The sequence below is a fragment of the Miniopterus natalensis genome, chromosome 21, assembly GCF_054644295.1.
Source record: "Miniopterus natalensis isolate mMinNat1 chromosome 21, mMinNat1.hap1, whole genome shotgun sequence".
NCBI lineage: Eukaryota > Metazoa > Chordata > Mammalia > Chiroptera > Miniopteridae > Miniopterus > Miniopterus natalensis.
In genome coordinates, this window is record NC_142101.1 from 13,194,626 (window position 1) to 13,210,876 (window position 16,251).

Below are 16,251 nucleotides of genomic sequence, written 5' to 3' on the forward strand. Positions count from 1 at the left end.
GGGTGGCCATCTTCAAGCCAAGGAGAGAGGCCTCAGAAGACCAACCAGGCCAAGGTCTTGCAGCCACCGGGTCTGTGAAGAAATAAATTTCTGCTGTCTAAGCCACCCAGTCTGGCGCTTAGTTACGGCAGCCTGAGAGAACTCACGCAGATCCCACACAGACCTGCGTGAGGGGGTGCAGGGTCTCCTGAGGGCGCTCCCCCCAAACCACCCCTTCCCACCAGTCCCTTCCAACTGAGATGATGCCTTTGATCAAAGCCTCTCAGCCTAGTTTTGACCTGGAGAATGAGAATCAGAGGAGACAGGATGGGGGTGAGACCAGAGATGAGCATGGTGCCCACGTGCACGTGACCGACAGTGGGTCCCGTGGGTGTACAAATGCTAGGATGTCCGAGGGTGGTGTCCAAGTTGCTCTGAAAAACCCAACGGTTCGGAACTATCCTGGGAAATGTAGGGAACTGTGTTCTTAATCCCTAGTGCGTGAAAGCGTAGGCCTGCTAGAAAGGGCAGGGGGTGGGGAAGCAGGATGGATCTGAATCCGGACCCAGCGCACACCACCCGAGTGACCTGGGCAGGCGATGCTCAGCTCCCCCCTGCACTGCACAGGGCTGTGGTAAGGATAGGAGAAATCCTGCCATTTACCAGGGAAGGTGCTGGGCAGTGACCCGCTCCCACGGGCCCTGCCCTCACCAACTTGATAGTCTACCGAGGAACACACACTTGTTACAAATTCTGCTGCCTCTGACTTCCCCCTCCTGCGCTGCCTTCCTTTTAAAGCCCACCATAGTTGTGCTTGGAAAGCTTTACGGACACCTTGAAGCAAACCAGCATCCCTCTTCTCGGTCGGCATCGCCAGGATCAAAAGCATTTGAAGCGCACCAGTGGCGAGTGTTGAAGCCTTGGGTACACAAACAGGATTACACAGAACCTCCCAGAAGACGCCCTGCTTGTCATCTCACCGCACATCCTGCTGATGTAATCTGAGCAACACGCACGTTCCCCGAGGAGAGGAACCTTGCGGGAGTGGCTGCTTTATTTGGTTCCCACAGGGACGCCAGTGGCACTAGCAGCATTTCACGCTGATGTGCTGAGTGGCAACAGCAGTGATGTCACCGCTAAGAGGCCACAATAGCGAGCTGTGGCCGCCGTGTGCTTGCCGCCCACCTCCCTGTGCTATAATCGGTCATCGCTGTCCTCCCGGATTTCATCACGGCTGTGACCGGCACACGCGGGAAAGGAACGGTGTGCTTCTGCTGTCCCTTTGTAATAATGGCACTTTGCATTTGTATGGCGGATGGAACATATTCGGTGCCTTTTCTTGTCTACTGCCTGGTCTGATCCCAACGAAACAAAACGCCTGCGTTTTTGTCATTGTCTGTGCCACAGGGATAGCCTGGGAGTCGGAGCCAGTGACACTCTGTGCTGAAGGAGCGTCAGTGCCCCAAATTGCTTCAAGAATAACAAACCCCATGCGAGCTGCACATGGAGCCAGCGCGATAACACAGCAAGACAGCTATTCCCCGGGGAGAGGACACATCTGGAGCCCCCGAATCGGTTCAGCACGAGTTGGGCGCGCAGGCGAATGTCACTGGAGTCCTGGTTTTAACTCTAGGGAGAGGCAGAGGCTGGGTCACACTCCAGGGAGTGAGAGGCTATTAGGATTTGGTAATATTGGCACATTTTGTGGCCTAGAAACATAACCCAGAAATGTTTCTTGCTTCCTCAGCAATCTGGAAAAGGGCAAGAATGGTGAGCATTTGGAGGGCTGAAAAACAGACTCTTCACTTCTCATCACATTTTGGGAAAGGGATCCTCCGGAAGCAAAGCTCCCGCCAAGAAAAACAAGTTGTCCGTGGGTTACTTGCAATGAGGCGTCCCGCTGGGTGGACCGTCTCGGAGGAGTAGGGAGTCAGGGACTCACTCCTTCGGTCCACTTAGGCACTGTTAGCAAATTATTGCTCTCACTCTGGAAACATTTAGAAAATTAAGGCTCTCTAGGCTCTCTAAATCACACCCGGGGGACTGAGAGAGGGAAGAGGCTCCCCACCAGCATTGCTGAAGCCTGGCTCACCCTCCAGCTCAGTGATGTGCAGCCTCGCCGCGCATTCATATCGCCAGGGGGGTGCTTTGCAAACCCCGATGCCCAGGCTGCAAACCAGACCAGTGAAATAGAAATTGTGGGGGTGGGACCCAGGAACAGTAATTTTTCAGCTCCCCAGGTGATTCTGATATGCAGCCAAGGTTAAGAACCAGGGCTCCTACCACATCCACGACCGTGCTCACCCCCTGGGCAGCGAGAGATGGGCTGATAGAGCAAAGCAGGTCATGCCTGCCGCTGGCCTCTCTTGGGTCTCCACTTGCCTTAATCCCAGGCTCAGCGGTGAGAATTCTGCCTCACGCATTGTGAAAATAATTGTCCAAGCCATTAAACGGCTGCTGGGCTCCTGCTCACTAATCCGTTTTGCTAATTAACATGAATCAGACAGCACGCTAGGCAATGCAACAGATACAAAAATTAGGCGGATATGATCCCTGCCTTCGGGGAATACAAATGTGTACGGTACGTGTACAAGCAACTGTAATGCAGGGACTGTGGGATCAGGGCTCTGAGGGACTCTCGAACAGGAATTCAGAGGAAAAACGAGGCTGCTTTTAACTGGACCGAGCATGTTTTCACAGCTCACACACACACACACTCTTCCTCAGCACATAATACAGGACCACGTACACAGCAGGTGCTAATGAAATGAATTCCGGCTGAATAGATGAGTAAGTTCAGGCTGCTGCTCACTGGAACCCCCCAATGCCTACACCCAGGACCCCTAAGTGCCCTTCTCCAACCCCCATTTTGCGCAGCTTCCTCTAAGTACCACCGAACTTCACCTCGACCTCTCATGCTGAGTCTCCACCTTCGTTCCCATGCCCACTGCCCTTGAATTTCGGGGTGCTCCTCAGCCCGGATTACTCCCGAGACCCACAGTTGTCCCCCAATGTCCACTCTTCCTGCTCCCCGGAATGAAATCCCTGCCCCCAAAATAAGACCAGGAGTGGCCATTTGCCTGAGATCCGGCCAATGAGCTAAAGGGAGTGGTGTGTGCAAATTTGGGGCCACGTCCTTCATGGAAACGGACCTTTCCTCCTCCCTCCTCCATGTCGCTGCTTGAAAGGGGGTCTTGGTGTGATGCCCTCCTAACCATGTGGACAAGAAGTGCCCTCATGATGGCTGCGCTCCAAAGGCAGGAGGAGCCTGAGTCCCCAGATGACCCTGGGAGGCAGCCCCCCACGCCCCGGCCTGGACAGGCTCCCCCCATCAGAATGACCCCCCTCGTGCCTTTTACTCACAGTAGAGCCCACATCCCATACACCTTCCCGCCGCCCACACATCCTACAATATCTGGAGTTCCTTTTTATATTAATGAGAGGAGAAAGTTATTATGGAAAACCAAATTACTTCTGTCAGAACGGCCAGTGATTTGGTGACCTCTCATAGCAAAGCTGCCGAGAGCCCATCAGTCTCTCTGCTTTGAAGGTCAGCCTGGGGACTGCGCTTTGCTGATGAAGGAGGGAGGTTGACTGGCCTCTTTTTCTGGTCTGCATGGTCTGCAGAGACTACAGGGGACACTGAGTGATCGTCATTCTTGGTTAGTGACCTGCAGAGACTGGCCCCTGGTGGAGGGGCAAGAAGCTCTGTAGATGGAATGGAAAGTTACTGGCTCCTTGCTACACATGGAAGCAGCACGGGACACGGAGAAACAGCAGGGCTCTGGAACCAGCCCCATGAGTTGTGTGGCCTTGAGCAAGGTGAAGGCGGGTAATTTCTCCCAACTCGCAGGGTTGCTGTGAAGATTTAGTTACATAGCCATGCCAGGGCCCTCCAAAACCTACTAAATCTGAACTCCCCAGGATTGTGGGCTGCGGGGGTGAGGGGTGGGGCAGGGAGCAGTATTAGTCAAAGTTCTCCAGAGAAACAGAACCAACAGGACATAAGTGTGTGTGTGTGTGTGTGTGTGTGTGTGTGTCTAGATATAGCTATGTCTACCTATATATCTATATCTATATGGAGAGAGAGAGATTTATTTTAAGAAATTGGCTCATTGGTTCATGCAGTTTTAGTGGTTTGGCAAGTCCAGTTCTGCAGGGTGGGCCAACAGGCTGGAGACCCAGGAAGGGCCAATGTTGAGTTGAAGTCCAAAGGCTGTCTGCTGCAGAATTCCTTCTTGCTTGGGGGGTGGAGGGTGGAGGTGAGAAATGTGAATCACGGCTGTTGCAGACTGGCCCTGCACTCTGTTAGCACAGCAGCGGAAAAGAAACACGAGTGAGGCCAACCAGCTACCCAGGTCCCCCATGTTCGGGAGCTGCTGTGACATCCTCTCCTCCCCCTGCTGCAGCCTCGCGAGCAAAGGGGGGACTCGGCTCTTGCCCCAGCCCCCTCGGGCCTCTGGTTCTGCAGCCCCATGACAGCACCGCTATTCACACAGCCGCTAAAATGTGCCACCCTTCCCTCCGACTAACAAGGAGTTTGCCACAGAAAGTGTCTGGAAATAAATTATACATGAGACACGGTTTCTGAACTAGTTGCAAGTTTTGTTCCAGGGTATTTTTACTTCCCTTCAAATATCCCCTCTAGGGGTGAGCTATCCTACCAAGAAGTTAAATGGAATTAGAAAAGAGCTGTAAAGGAATCCACTTGGCCCCATCATGGTGAGCCAAGCATATTATAGGGTCCCTGAGGCCCTATGTGGCTCTTGGTATTTGTATCTTTCCTTTAAAATAGCTGAGCAATATTACTGTGGTGATGGTCCTTAAGGAGCTTCCTTCAAAGAGAACCAACAATTTCCCCTATAATGTGGTTGATTAAGATTGTGGACTCTGGTTTGATAGACTTGCCTTCAAATCCCAGCTTGACCAACTTACGAAATAAGAGACCGGGAATATATACTTAACCTCCCGGCCTTGATTTCCTCATCTGTTAAGTGGGGCTATTTCACAGGGTCGTGAGGATGAAAAGAGTTAATACTTTTAACGGCATATAGTAGTCACTCAAGAAATGCAAGCAGCTACGACCACTGTTATCCCTTAGAAATCCCCCAAGAAACAGAATTCTGATCTGGACAACTTCTGAGTCAGGGCTGGTCTCCCTGAGGCATTCCAAACAACCGCCTAGGAGTTTATGTGCCTCTTTCCACTGCATTATTGTCTCTCCATTAACAGACACCATTCCCTCCAGAGCCCGGCAAGAACTGCATTCACAGATAAAATCACTGGCAATCAAGTCGATCCCTGTGGCAGGGAGTTCCAGTAATTAGAGACAAGGCACCGTCTTCACCATTTTTTCCAAGTATTTTAATATCTGCATGACAAATATTGTGCTCCAAAGCGATATGGGTCTTTCTCTGGGTTCTGGTAGATAAACTCATTTAGTAGCCTCCTCTTAGGTTGAACAAATTGGGACAGCGTTTGAAACTGTCTACTTGTAAATTTGTAGAGTCAGCAACTGGCTAATTTCTGTCACAGAATAAAATCACTTTTTTACAGAAAGATTTTCTGTAAAATCTTATAAAAGTCCCCTTATAAAAGTCCTCATGTTTACAGCATCACTTAGCTATTGCCATAATCCAAAACTCAGTGCCCCAAAGCAATACTCATTTACACGTGCTCGTGCATCTAAAGGTTGACTGGGGGTCACTTGACCTAGTGGGCTTGGCTCTGAGCTACAGGTGGCTCAGGGCTATTCCCCTGCCTCTCATGGACCCTGCACCAGCACGTTGGCCTTGTCCATGTCAGACGTGCAAGAGGAAGAGCAGAAACGCCCGGCGGCTCTTACAGGCCCCCCTCACACTCATGAGCCCACTCACATTCCAGCAGACAAATCCCACCACATGGCAGACGCCAGCATCAGCGGGGAGGGAAATATACATTACTTCCAGCAAAAAGAACTGCAAAGTCACATGCAGTCCCTGCTTTCAGAACCAGGCCATGGAGTTTCTGCAGTGGATTCCGGTTTCGCACCACTCGACTTCACTTCAGACCCTGACACCTACCCTAAGACAGAGGGGGCTCTGATAAGGGGCCTAGGTGGCCATGAGTGGTAACATCTGTGGCCTGGTCACCACTGTGTTCTTTCCGAATTAAACCTGGAGCACCTGCCCCCTCCCACCAGCCGGGTTACACCTCCCCAGTGAACTCAACCACCCCCACCCCAACCCCTACCCACTCTTCCTCTTCTTCATCCTCGCACTGGTGCTGCTTGAGGAGAGAATGACCGTGATCCACCGACTAGAGCTTCTTATACCCACGAATGTCAGGAGACCGGCTGTAGGACAGGACTCACTCTGGGGGAAATCGGGGTGGGCTGGACTATCACATAATTGTCCCAAACTACGCAACGAGGTACCTCTCTCAGGCAGGCTCAGTCTAACTCCAGCCCGTCTTGGACGTGAGGTTGTCTCACTGGTCTAAGGGAGGTGAACATTTTATAGGCCCCAAAACAACCAATCCAAAGATGTGATGACTGCCGCTGAGAAGGAAATGTCCTCTTCATTCTCATTCAAATCTCGGGCTTTCGCCTAAGTTCATTTCCTCTAACCATTTCCTGAGCTTGGAGATGCAACAGGATGCCCTGGTCAGTCTCCTGTGCCTGAAAGCTGCCGTCAAACCACCCTCTGCTTTCCAGCTGCCTGCTCTCCAACCTGTACTTTCCAGCGACCCCCAGAGTTGACGACACGCTCGCAGGAACAGCCGCGCAAGAAGCAAGTGGCGTGACTCTTGCCGTGAAAAAATGAATCATAAGCACAAGTCACCACAAGAATCCTGCAGTTCAGACAATTATCCAAAGAACACGTTTTCTGATAATTACAGAGCTAAAAATGGATCCTCTGTGCAAATCCCTTCCTTTCTCCAGAGAAGGCTGAGGAGGTGGTTTAACGACAGTCAACTGCCGAGATGCATCACATTCTGGGGTGTTTGGGAAACGAGTTCAGATAAATTTCTTGGAAGGTACGCTTCCCAGAAGGTGGTGATGCTATGAGACCCATTAACCCTCCACAGCATCCCCAACATGCACTCCCAGCTGGGGATCTGAACTCAGAAGCCCATTCGGAATGAAAGAGCCAGGAGGGAGGGGGCTCGGCCATCCTGCCTGTGACTCTGCTCGAACACCCAGTGACACTTACCTAAGAGACTGGAGGGAGCACTAAGGGAAATGCCAGCAGCCGAGGATGGCCTGGCCTGCTTCGGCACCAAGTGTGTGCTCAGGGACGTGATTAGGAGTTTCAGGCCGCAGCTAAGGGACACGACCATGGCAATAACAAAGGAAAGGGGTGAGATGGAGAAACTGGAGGTTACAGACCTTCTGTGTCCACAACAAACACAGTACAGTTCAGTGTGACTGCAAAATACAAGCTGATGTAAGTAGTAAATGTACTAAAATATAAAAGTTGTGTGCGGTGCCATGGACACTACCGAAAGGAGGAAATGAAAAGATTATTGATGATCCCAGTGTTCCCAACAAGGGTGTAGATTACAGACGGGCCAGGAAGCCAGCTTCGGTCATTAACTCACTGGATAAATATTGATCGAGCACCATCAACAGGCTATCCCTGCTCTTCCTCCTGTGTCACTAGAAACGACAGTGAAAGGAACCAAGTCATCGAGCGGAAGGAGAGAGACAGGCTCGCATCCCCTCAATGTGTCTGTGAGCTACCAAGTTAAGCTGAAACACAAGACCTCACTGGCCAGACCATCAGAAACGCCAACGATTTAAAATTACATTCAGAAAGAGATCACGCTCACGTCAGTGAGAGTGGCCTTGGGGATCCAGGGCGCAGAGACGCAGAGGGGAAGAGCTAACAGGGCCGAGTGGCGAAGAGATGGGTGTGCTCACAGCAAGAGGGCTGGGGCGGGAGGGAGATGCCGCAGGGAAATACAGCCGCAGGCACGGGGCTTGCAGCCGCCTTCAGATGGTCAAGGGGTGCTCGCCGCCCTGGGCCAGCTCCCGCGGGAGCCAGAGGGCCCTCGGGCTGCAGCACGTGTGGTCAGGCACAGCTGTAACAGCTGAAGTCTTGAGTTAGTGTTCCATCGACCTTGAACTTTCCTCCCTGGCATTTCCCACTACAATGAGCAGCAAGGTGTTTGACGTCACAGAAGCAGCAGAGGAAGGAGCGTGGGCAAATGAAAAGGGAGAAGAAAACAGAAAAAAAGGTACTTGCAGCACTGTTCCCTACAGCAGAATGCCTCAGCCTACTGTTTACAAAAACTTATGCAAACTCTATGCAAATTTGCAAATGGTAATGCTAATTCTCACGTGGCCCCGTTACTTGCACATGCTTGGCTTTGACTTTGAAAGGTCCAAGCGTGTGGGCAGCAGGGCCTTGGCCGAGGCGGCCATGGGCCGCTGTTGCCTACTGTCTGGAGGCAGTGGTCAAGCCATATAGAAAGACGAGCGAGCGAGGCTAAAATGCGACGGATGTGGGTTAACACTCTGCCAGAGAATTCGGGAGGGTACACTCAGGGTGGGGGGAAACGAGCAACTTGGAGGGTGAAGGGCACTTAGAGTCAAAGGACAAACCAGAGACCATGGAAGTAACAGGTGGAGCGGGCTATTGGCGCCCAAGATGTCATGTGAGAGAGAATTTACAAATTCATGAGTTACCCTTAATACCAAATGTTGTGCCTTATTTCTTAATCACTCTTCAGTCCTTGGATCGCTAGGTGTACTTTCATTCTCACTACGATACACAAGACATGAAACTCGAACATACTGGGTTTAATTTTTTTTAATCCTCAGCTGAGGATGTTTTTCCCTTTGCTTTTCAGGGAGAGGGGAAGGGAGGGGGAGAGACAGGGAGAGAAACATCGATGTGAGAGAGATACATCAATTGGTTGCCTCCTGCACGCGTCCCAACTGGGGCTGGGGATCGAGCCTGCAACCGAGGTACATGCCCTTGGTCGGAATGAACCCGGGACCCTTCAGTCCTCGGGCTGACACTCTAACCACTGAGCAAAACCAGCCAGGGTTAATATACTGAGTTTAAAAGGACAAGTAATAGCTAGAAAATTTATTAACTTCTTAAGTTCTCTCCCCCAATGAACGATATCAATACTAAAATATAGAAAAACTTTCAAAAACTTTCTAAATTCATTCCCTTCTATCGGTGTTGGCCTGGCATTTGGTTTCTCTCCTATTTACATAAGGCTCAAAAACCTCTTCTGAGTTGACAGGCAGCTTTCCTGCTGCCTGTAGCCCACCTGCTCTGGACAGAGGTCAGGGACATCCTTTGGCTCAAGGCTAGAGGCTGCTTATTTTATCTGCAAGTTGCTGCTCTCTAGACTTTGCTGCAAAAAACACACACTTTCCTGGTCTCTCTGGTCCCCCAGCTATGTCACAGAGTTGTGCTAAATACCAAGCCTGAGCTGCATGCACACACATGAATATGTGTGCACTCATGTGCTCCTGAATGCGTTTAGGGCAGCTGCAGGCCTCTGCCAGTCCATTCAGAGCAACTCTCTGAACGCCTGTCTCCCCCTTTAATAACACCCCCCATGAGGCTGCCAATCAAACTGCAAAGCTGAGTGGCAGGCTGAAACCTCAAAGGAAGGAAACCCATCAGCCAGTGAAAAACTTCCCTGAGCCCGGCGCCAGACAGGAACAAAGGCTGAGAGGCAGCGTCTGCTGTAAGTGCCTGTCATGGTTACCCAAAGAAAAAGCAGCTCTGAATCCAACCGGAGGGCACTTCAGATATCCAGTGCTGTTCCTGCCACTTTAATTGACGGCCACCCCTTTTAATTAGCGCCTCTTGTCTCGGGAGGCTCCCCCTCCCCCTCCCCCACCACCACTGCCCTCCTGGGGAGAAAGGACAGGAGCAGGCCCTGAGCTTGCTTGGCCGGGGCTCTTACACTGACCTTTCGCAGAAGGAAACAGATGCGCTCGATGTTCCTCAGCCGTTCCCTCTATTGTGATGCACAAGAAAGAGAGAGGGAGGGTTAGAGCGGGAGGGGCCCCCACATCCAGTCTCAGTAGAGGAGGCAGAACCCACCCGAGGCCCTTCCCCCCGATGGTTTGCACGCTCCCACCCATGGCTCTTCCTAACCAGAGTTTTTGCATTTATCTTGTCTCAGTCATTTGCTCCTAGAAGAAATATACCAGCAAACAGTGTGGCTCAGCCCCCCTCTCAGCCAGGAGAGGTGCCTGTACTTTTCTACAGGCACAGTCTCTCCTCTCTTAGCCTCCATGTACCTGTAAGATGGTCCCACTGCTGACCAGGCAGCACACGTTCACTGCACGTCCCAAAGCCTGCAGTCAGGCCTCCCGGGAGGACTTCCCACTCGGGCATCAAAGAGCATATGTGCCCTGGCTAGTGTCTAAGGAATGGAAGTTCTCTGACCATTGGCCTTATTTTTCTAGAGTGAGTATATTTAAAGGAAGCAATCTCCCCGCTAAATTAGGCACCAGCAGTGCCCTTGGGCTAAGACTTCAAGACGTCCAAGTTCATCTCCAGGGCCTGGCTTGCTGCTGAAGGAAGATGCTGGGCATTGCTCGAGTGACACACTCAGTGTGGCCTCCCCTTCCCAGCAGTGACTTTCTTGGTTTCTGAAGCCACAGTGAGCACAGCTGTGGCCTCTCCTGGTGCTTCACTCATTACCAAAGCCATGTGGTTGCCATAGATGGGATGGCAATGAGAATGCTCAGGGGTCTGGAGAAGACAGGTGGCTGGGACACTTCACTTTCCCTAACTGAATCTTAAATATAGTGATTCCTGTGCATCCCTTAAGCCCAGAGCAAAGAGCCCACATCAAGACAAACTGGTGTCCACAGAGCTAGGAAGAGAGACCATGGCCTCCTCAACACGTGTGCACACATGCAATGCGCACACGCAAACATACACACAGAGCAGGGCACCAAGGCTGCCTAAAAGGAGAATGGTGGGCAAAGGTGTGGGATGCCAGGCACGAGATCGGGTGGCACAGGACACACACTAGCCCCTTCCCCAGCCAGCTGGATCCTCAGAAGGCCACCTCTCATTGCGTTACAGTGAGACTAGATGCCCAGGTGGCACACGGAAGGGGAGGGTAAATGAGAGAAACTAGGAATAAAACAGAGCATCCCTCCTCTTTCCACCTCCTGGGAGGGGTCCACCCAGAGGTCGGGGGTCTGAAGCTCAGAGAACCAGCAGGCCCCGTGCACGCTCATTTAGAAACACATCCTCCCGTTGGGCAATTAGTTTTAACAAGTCCTTTCGGGGCTGATGTTACCAACCAGAGAGGTAGCTATTTCAAGCCACCTGGCCCTGAAACGCCACTGCAGGGGCCCTCAGAGGCCTGAAGGGCTTGAAGATGAGTTAATGAGGCATCCAGAGCGTTTAACTTCCTGCCAGGGAGGAACATCATAAGAACTGGGAAAATGTGTCTAATATCCCTCCATTTAGGGTTTTTATGGATTGTTTTTAAATCCCAGACAAGAGTCTTTCCCCAGTGGTTACAATCTGTCCACAAGATGTCTGGCCTTCAGAGCCCAGGCCACTTAATTAGCTCCTTAACTAATTACAAGTGTAGCTTTAATAACAGGAGTAAGGCGCTGAGACCCAGCTCCGCCCTTCAATATTCATTCATTCTTTCATCGGCACGTAGTTACTGAGTGCCTACTGTGTGCAGGTCCTGGTCTGGCCTGGCTGTTCAGAGAAGCTCCTGTGGGACTGGTGCTCATCCTACCCATCCACTCAATACAAGTGCTGTCTTCCTTCCCCTGCATTCATGCCTCTGTCTACACCCATCCCGGGCAGGGTGGGCAGTAAGACTCTGGGAACAGCCCGTGCTGAACCCGGACCAGACCACCAGACTCCATGAGATTCCCCAGTGGGAGGCCTCGGGCCCACAGAGCTCCAGATGAGCGCTTCCCAGGTGGTGGCTAGGGGGCTAGGAGCTTTGTACATCAACCCACCCTATGAGAGTGGGGACGACCACTAATGACGCTTCTATACCTGCCCAACATGGGGACAACACGGAGCTCTCCTGGTTCAAGGGGGAGTAACCAAACACACTAACACGAGGCCTTGAGGGCTCAACAGCCACAGCCCCGCAGACCCTTCCCACCTGGGCTATTGCGACTGCCATACTTGACTTGCAAGAGAAATCAAGACCTCAGCAGGCCTCGAGAACAAGAAGTCTCCTCAACAACCTTGAGCCAGGCACGGAGGTACAGACAGGGTGGAGAATGTTCTTCCCTCATCAGACTCACTGAAGCCTCACCCTCCTTCCCAGGCCCGAGGCCGTGACACTGCCCTTAACCGCCACAGGCACCTCTACTTACCGCATGAACAGGGTTGCACTGGTCTATGGGGCTCTTAAAGTCTGTTCTTAACTCATCAAAGGCAATTATCTGAAACGAAATACACAGAATCAAGACATTAGTGCAAAGGGGAGTCAGGACAACATGTCAAGAGGCTCCTGGAGATTTGTTTCAAAGTAACACAGGAGGCTGGAAGAGGGTGTCAGTGACACAAGACCCACCAGAAGATGGTCGCTGTGGAAGCTGGTGATGGGCACCTGGGTTGACTGAACTCTTTCAATTCTGTGTTTACTTTAAAGAAATCCCCAAAATAGGAAATGGGAGAGATCTTGTTTAAGGGTTCATACTTGCAACTAGTAGATAAATAAGTCCTGGAAATCTAATACACAGTACAGCGATTCTAGACAACAAAATTATTACAGTAACAATTAAGAGAGTAGATCGTAATTGTTCCCAATGCTAGAAGAAATCATAATTATGGGATGGCGCAGAGGTGCTCGCTAATGCTACAGTGGCAACCGTATTGCAATAATAATGCATCACCTTAAACTTACACAATGTTGCATGTCAGATACATCTTTTTAAAATCCCCCAAAATAAAAACTTTTAAGCTGTCTGTGTTTTACAAAGATGACGGTGAGAGCAGGTTGGGGATTGGATAAAGGCACACAAAAAATGCACTTTCGGCTTCTCTGGGAAGCTGTTGATTTCTTATTTTTGTTTATTTTGGCAGAGATGCTGATTGGAGCAATGGTTTCCCATTGGTCTGGAGGGGACAATGTTGGAGGTGAGCTTCTCCAGTTATAGAATGAGGCATCTCCACAGAAAGAACTAACTAGAGGCGAAACTCCCTAATCCAGGTCTCCTTGTCCCCAGAAAGATGACTCAGTGACAGAACAAAATGGTATTTGGCCCGTGGGCTGCACATGAATGGACATAACAGCTCCCCTGTGGCTGCACATCCCAGAGGGGCCAAAGTAGTGAAGCCAGCACCCCTCCCCCCCCCGAGTGTCCACGTTCCAGCAACACCGGGCTGGGTGAGTACCACGTGGTACTTACAACTTACTTCCCTCTACAGAGCAGGGATAATTTTAAAGCTGGCACATGTCATCCTGATTTCAATGCTCTTGCAGAATTCGGAGAAAATTCTAGTATCGCTTATATTCAATAGACATATTTCTGTATCATCCCTTGCCAGGGAGTTAATTACCCAGCCTGTACTTGAGCCCTTTAGTGACAAGAAACTCATCACTTACTGAGGACGCTCTTTCCATTCCTGGCTACCGCTAATTAATCATTGTCTTCCTATATTGAATTTACATATGACTCCCTGAGGCTTCCACCCACGGTCTAAGCCAAGGTCAGCAAACTCCAACCTGCAGGCCAAATCCAGCCTGCCACCCACTTTTGTACAACCTGTGAGCTGAGAAGAATGGTTTTCAGACACTTTTAAAATAGTTGAAAAAAATCAGAAGAAGAAGATTTTGTGACATGTAAAAATTATATTCAAGTGTCAGCTTCCATGAAGTTTTATTGGAACACAGACACATTCATTATATTACAATGTGACAAGTGCTATAATCAAGGTGATGACGCCAATGCCACCACGATCGCCTGCTCACTCTGCGGGGCACTGGGCTTCACCCTGTAGATGCTTTTTACTGTTGAGTTCTCCGGCCACCCGGTGAGGCAGGCATACTACTGCTCCCATTTTAGAGATGAAGAAACTGAGGCCAAATGTGGTTAAATTACTTGCCCAAGATCACTACTCTGGTGTTAGGAGTCAAACTGAGGCCTCTCATATCACTGCACTGAGGATTGAAGAATATAATCTTAATGAAGCACTGCGTACAATATAAGTCACAATAAATATTATTACCTTTGTTCCTGTGGTTATTAGCACCAGGCAGATGCTTGGGCCTCACCTGCCTGGCCCCGTGACTCTCCTCCCTCCCTGGCCTTCGGCACAGCCATCAGCACCCCACAATCCAGGAGAACCTGGGCGCTTTGGGGGCGGGGCGAGCCTGTGCAGGTGGGAGCCAAGGCCAGCACGCGTGTGAAAGCAGCAGGCCATCCTGTCGCAGGTGGGAGATGGAGCAGCGGGTGCTGAGAAAGGGGCCGGGGTCAGCAGGTAAGCTGGGAAGGGAGGCCTCGGCTGCCCCAGGGACCAGTCCCTAGGCCTGAGTGACAAGGACAAATTGGGGGACACAGGGCATGGCTCAGGTACCGTTGTATCTGCCAGAATTTGCAGACCTAGCTGGTTCTGACATTGCTTCCCTGGTGCCCGTCTGTTTAACAGAAAACGACGACGCCCCAGAGCCATGCACTTCTGGGACGGAAGCCAAGCGAGCGGGGAGATGGGGCAGGCCCAGCCCGCTGGCTCCTGCCGACACTCAGGAGAGCGCCCCAGGCCCGCCAGCAGCCGTCCTGCTCGGGGTAAATCCAGAGAGGAGTGAGGAGAGGCTGGGACACCCTGCTGACTTGGGGTGGCCAGAGTGGGGGCAGCCACTCTGAAGAATACAAGCAGAGGGGGAGGGCAAGGGAGGGGGAGAGGGAGGGGGCAACTCGCAGCATTCTGGGGCTCTCCTGGTAGAATTCAGGCAGGCCACAACCACAGCCCCCTGCTCCACCCAGCCCCCCACTCAGCCAGCCCACCCAGCACCATGGCCACTACTTCAAGCAAATCAGGAACCTCAGAGCCTGCTGTTCCCAGCAACTGTTCCCAGCCCCGGGATCCACCTTCCTCCCACCAAGCTTGTGCTTGCTTTGGCATCTTTGGTTCTCAAACATGAGATTCAGGAGCAATTTCTGGCTCAAATTGTTTGGTGACCCTCCAGACATCCTCTGAAGTCATGGCCTTCAGCCTCTCACAGGCTCTTGGGACTAACCAATGTCCTCTGCTCCTTTGGGTAAGCAAGTGCCTCCTCCAACTCCCAGGCCTGCAGCGCCCCTTGGCCAGCCAGGTCAAGGCTCTGGAGGAGTCCATGCCCCAAAGTAAGTATGGACATACATCAGGGAGGCTCCCACACCCCAAAGTCTCTTTCAGGAAAAAACATCATTATTCATACTTAAAAATACTGAGCATCTCCCATTCTCCAGGCCCTGTGGTAGCAGCTGGAGGAGATGCTACAAAAAGCACGGCAGATGAGGCACTGGCCTTCACCAACCACCAAGACTCTCTCCTTGACCAAACTTTACTTAGGCTCTTGTGAGCCCTCTTCTCGACTAGGCTCCCACCTTGGGCTCCCATGTCCTTCTTGCAGAGTCTAGTTCCAGCAAGAGTCCTGCTAAGTTGGTTTAGAGAGAATGCCCACCCTTGATATCTGATCACCTTGGCCTGCCTCGGGCAAGAACCCCATCAAGTCACTTTAGGAAGAATCCCCCTACCCTTGATGGCTCATCTCAACCATTTTCCAACCACCAATCCCTTCGCCCTGCTCCTTGGCTATAAATCCCCACTTGTCCCTGCTGTATTCAGAATGGAGCCCCACCTCTCTCCCCTATCGCAATAGTCCTGAATAAAGTCTTCCTTACCACCTTAACAAGCGTCAGAATAAGTTTTTCTTTAACATCATTCTCTTGTGTTAACTCTTGAAATAATAACAGCCTCTGGGAGTAGCAGCCTATTAAGCAAGGCATTGATGCTCCCAAATATGCACGTGAATTCTTCAATCAAACTAAAGGTGGGATATGTAAGAAGGGAGGCGGGGATCCTCGCTCTGGGCCAGGACTTAAAATTTTAAAAGTGAGTTGCTTTTTATTTGTTTCGAGATCCTCAGGGGCAGAGGGTGAATTAACCCCTAGTCCTGGTTCAAGACACATTAATGTGATTGATCTGGGCAAGGCCCTCTCTTATTTTATTTATTCTTTCATTCACTTCCTTTTATCCCATTAGCCCTTTCCCTCCATCCTAGATGGTTACTGTTTATGTTTCATGTGTACCTTTGTCTCATTCTTACAAAGTAGGT

The 16,251-nt window shown here is 51.1% G+C and overlaps 1 protein-coding gene across 1 annotated transcript in view; it reads right to left on the minus strand.

Annotated features, from left to right (window-relative positions):
- CNIH3 (cornichon family AMPA receptor auxiliary protein 3) overlaps positions 1 to 16,251 on the minus strand; it is a 49,397-nt gene that overhangs the window by 15,240 nt on the left and 17,906 nt on the right. Inside the window, exons 2-3 of the mRNA XM_016221194.2 lie at positions 12,305 to 12,373; positions 9,901 to 9,948 (exon numbers count right to left, since the gene is read on the minus strand). Coding sequence (XP_016076680.1) covers positions 9,901 to 9,948; positions 12,305 to 12,373 — 117 coding nt within the window. The remainder of the gene's footprint in view (positions 1 to 9,900; positions 9,949 to 12,304; positions 12,374 to 16,251) is intronic.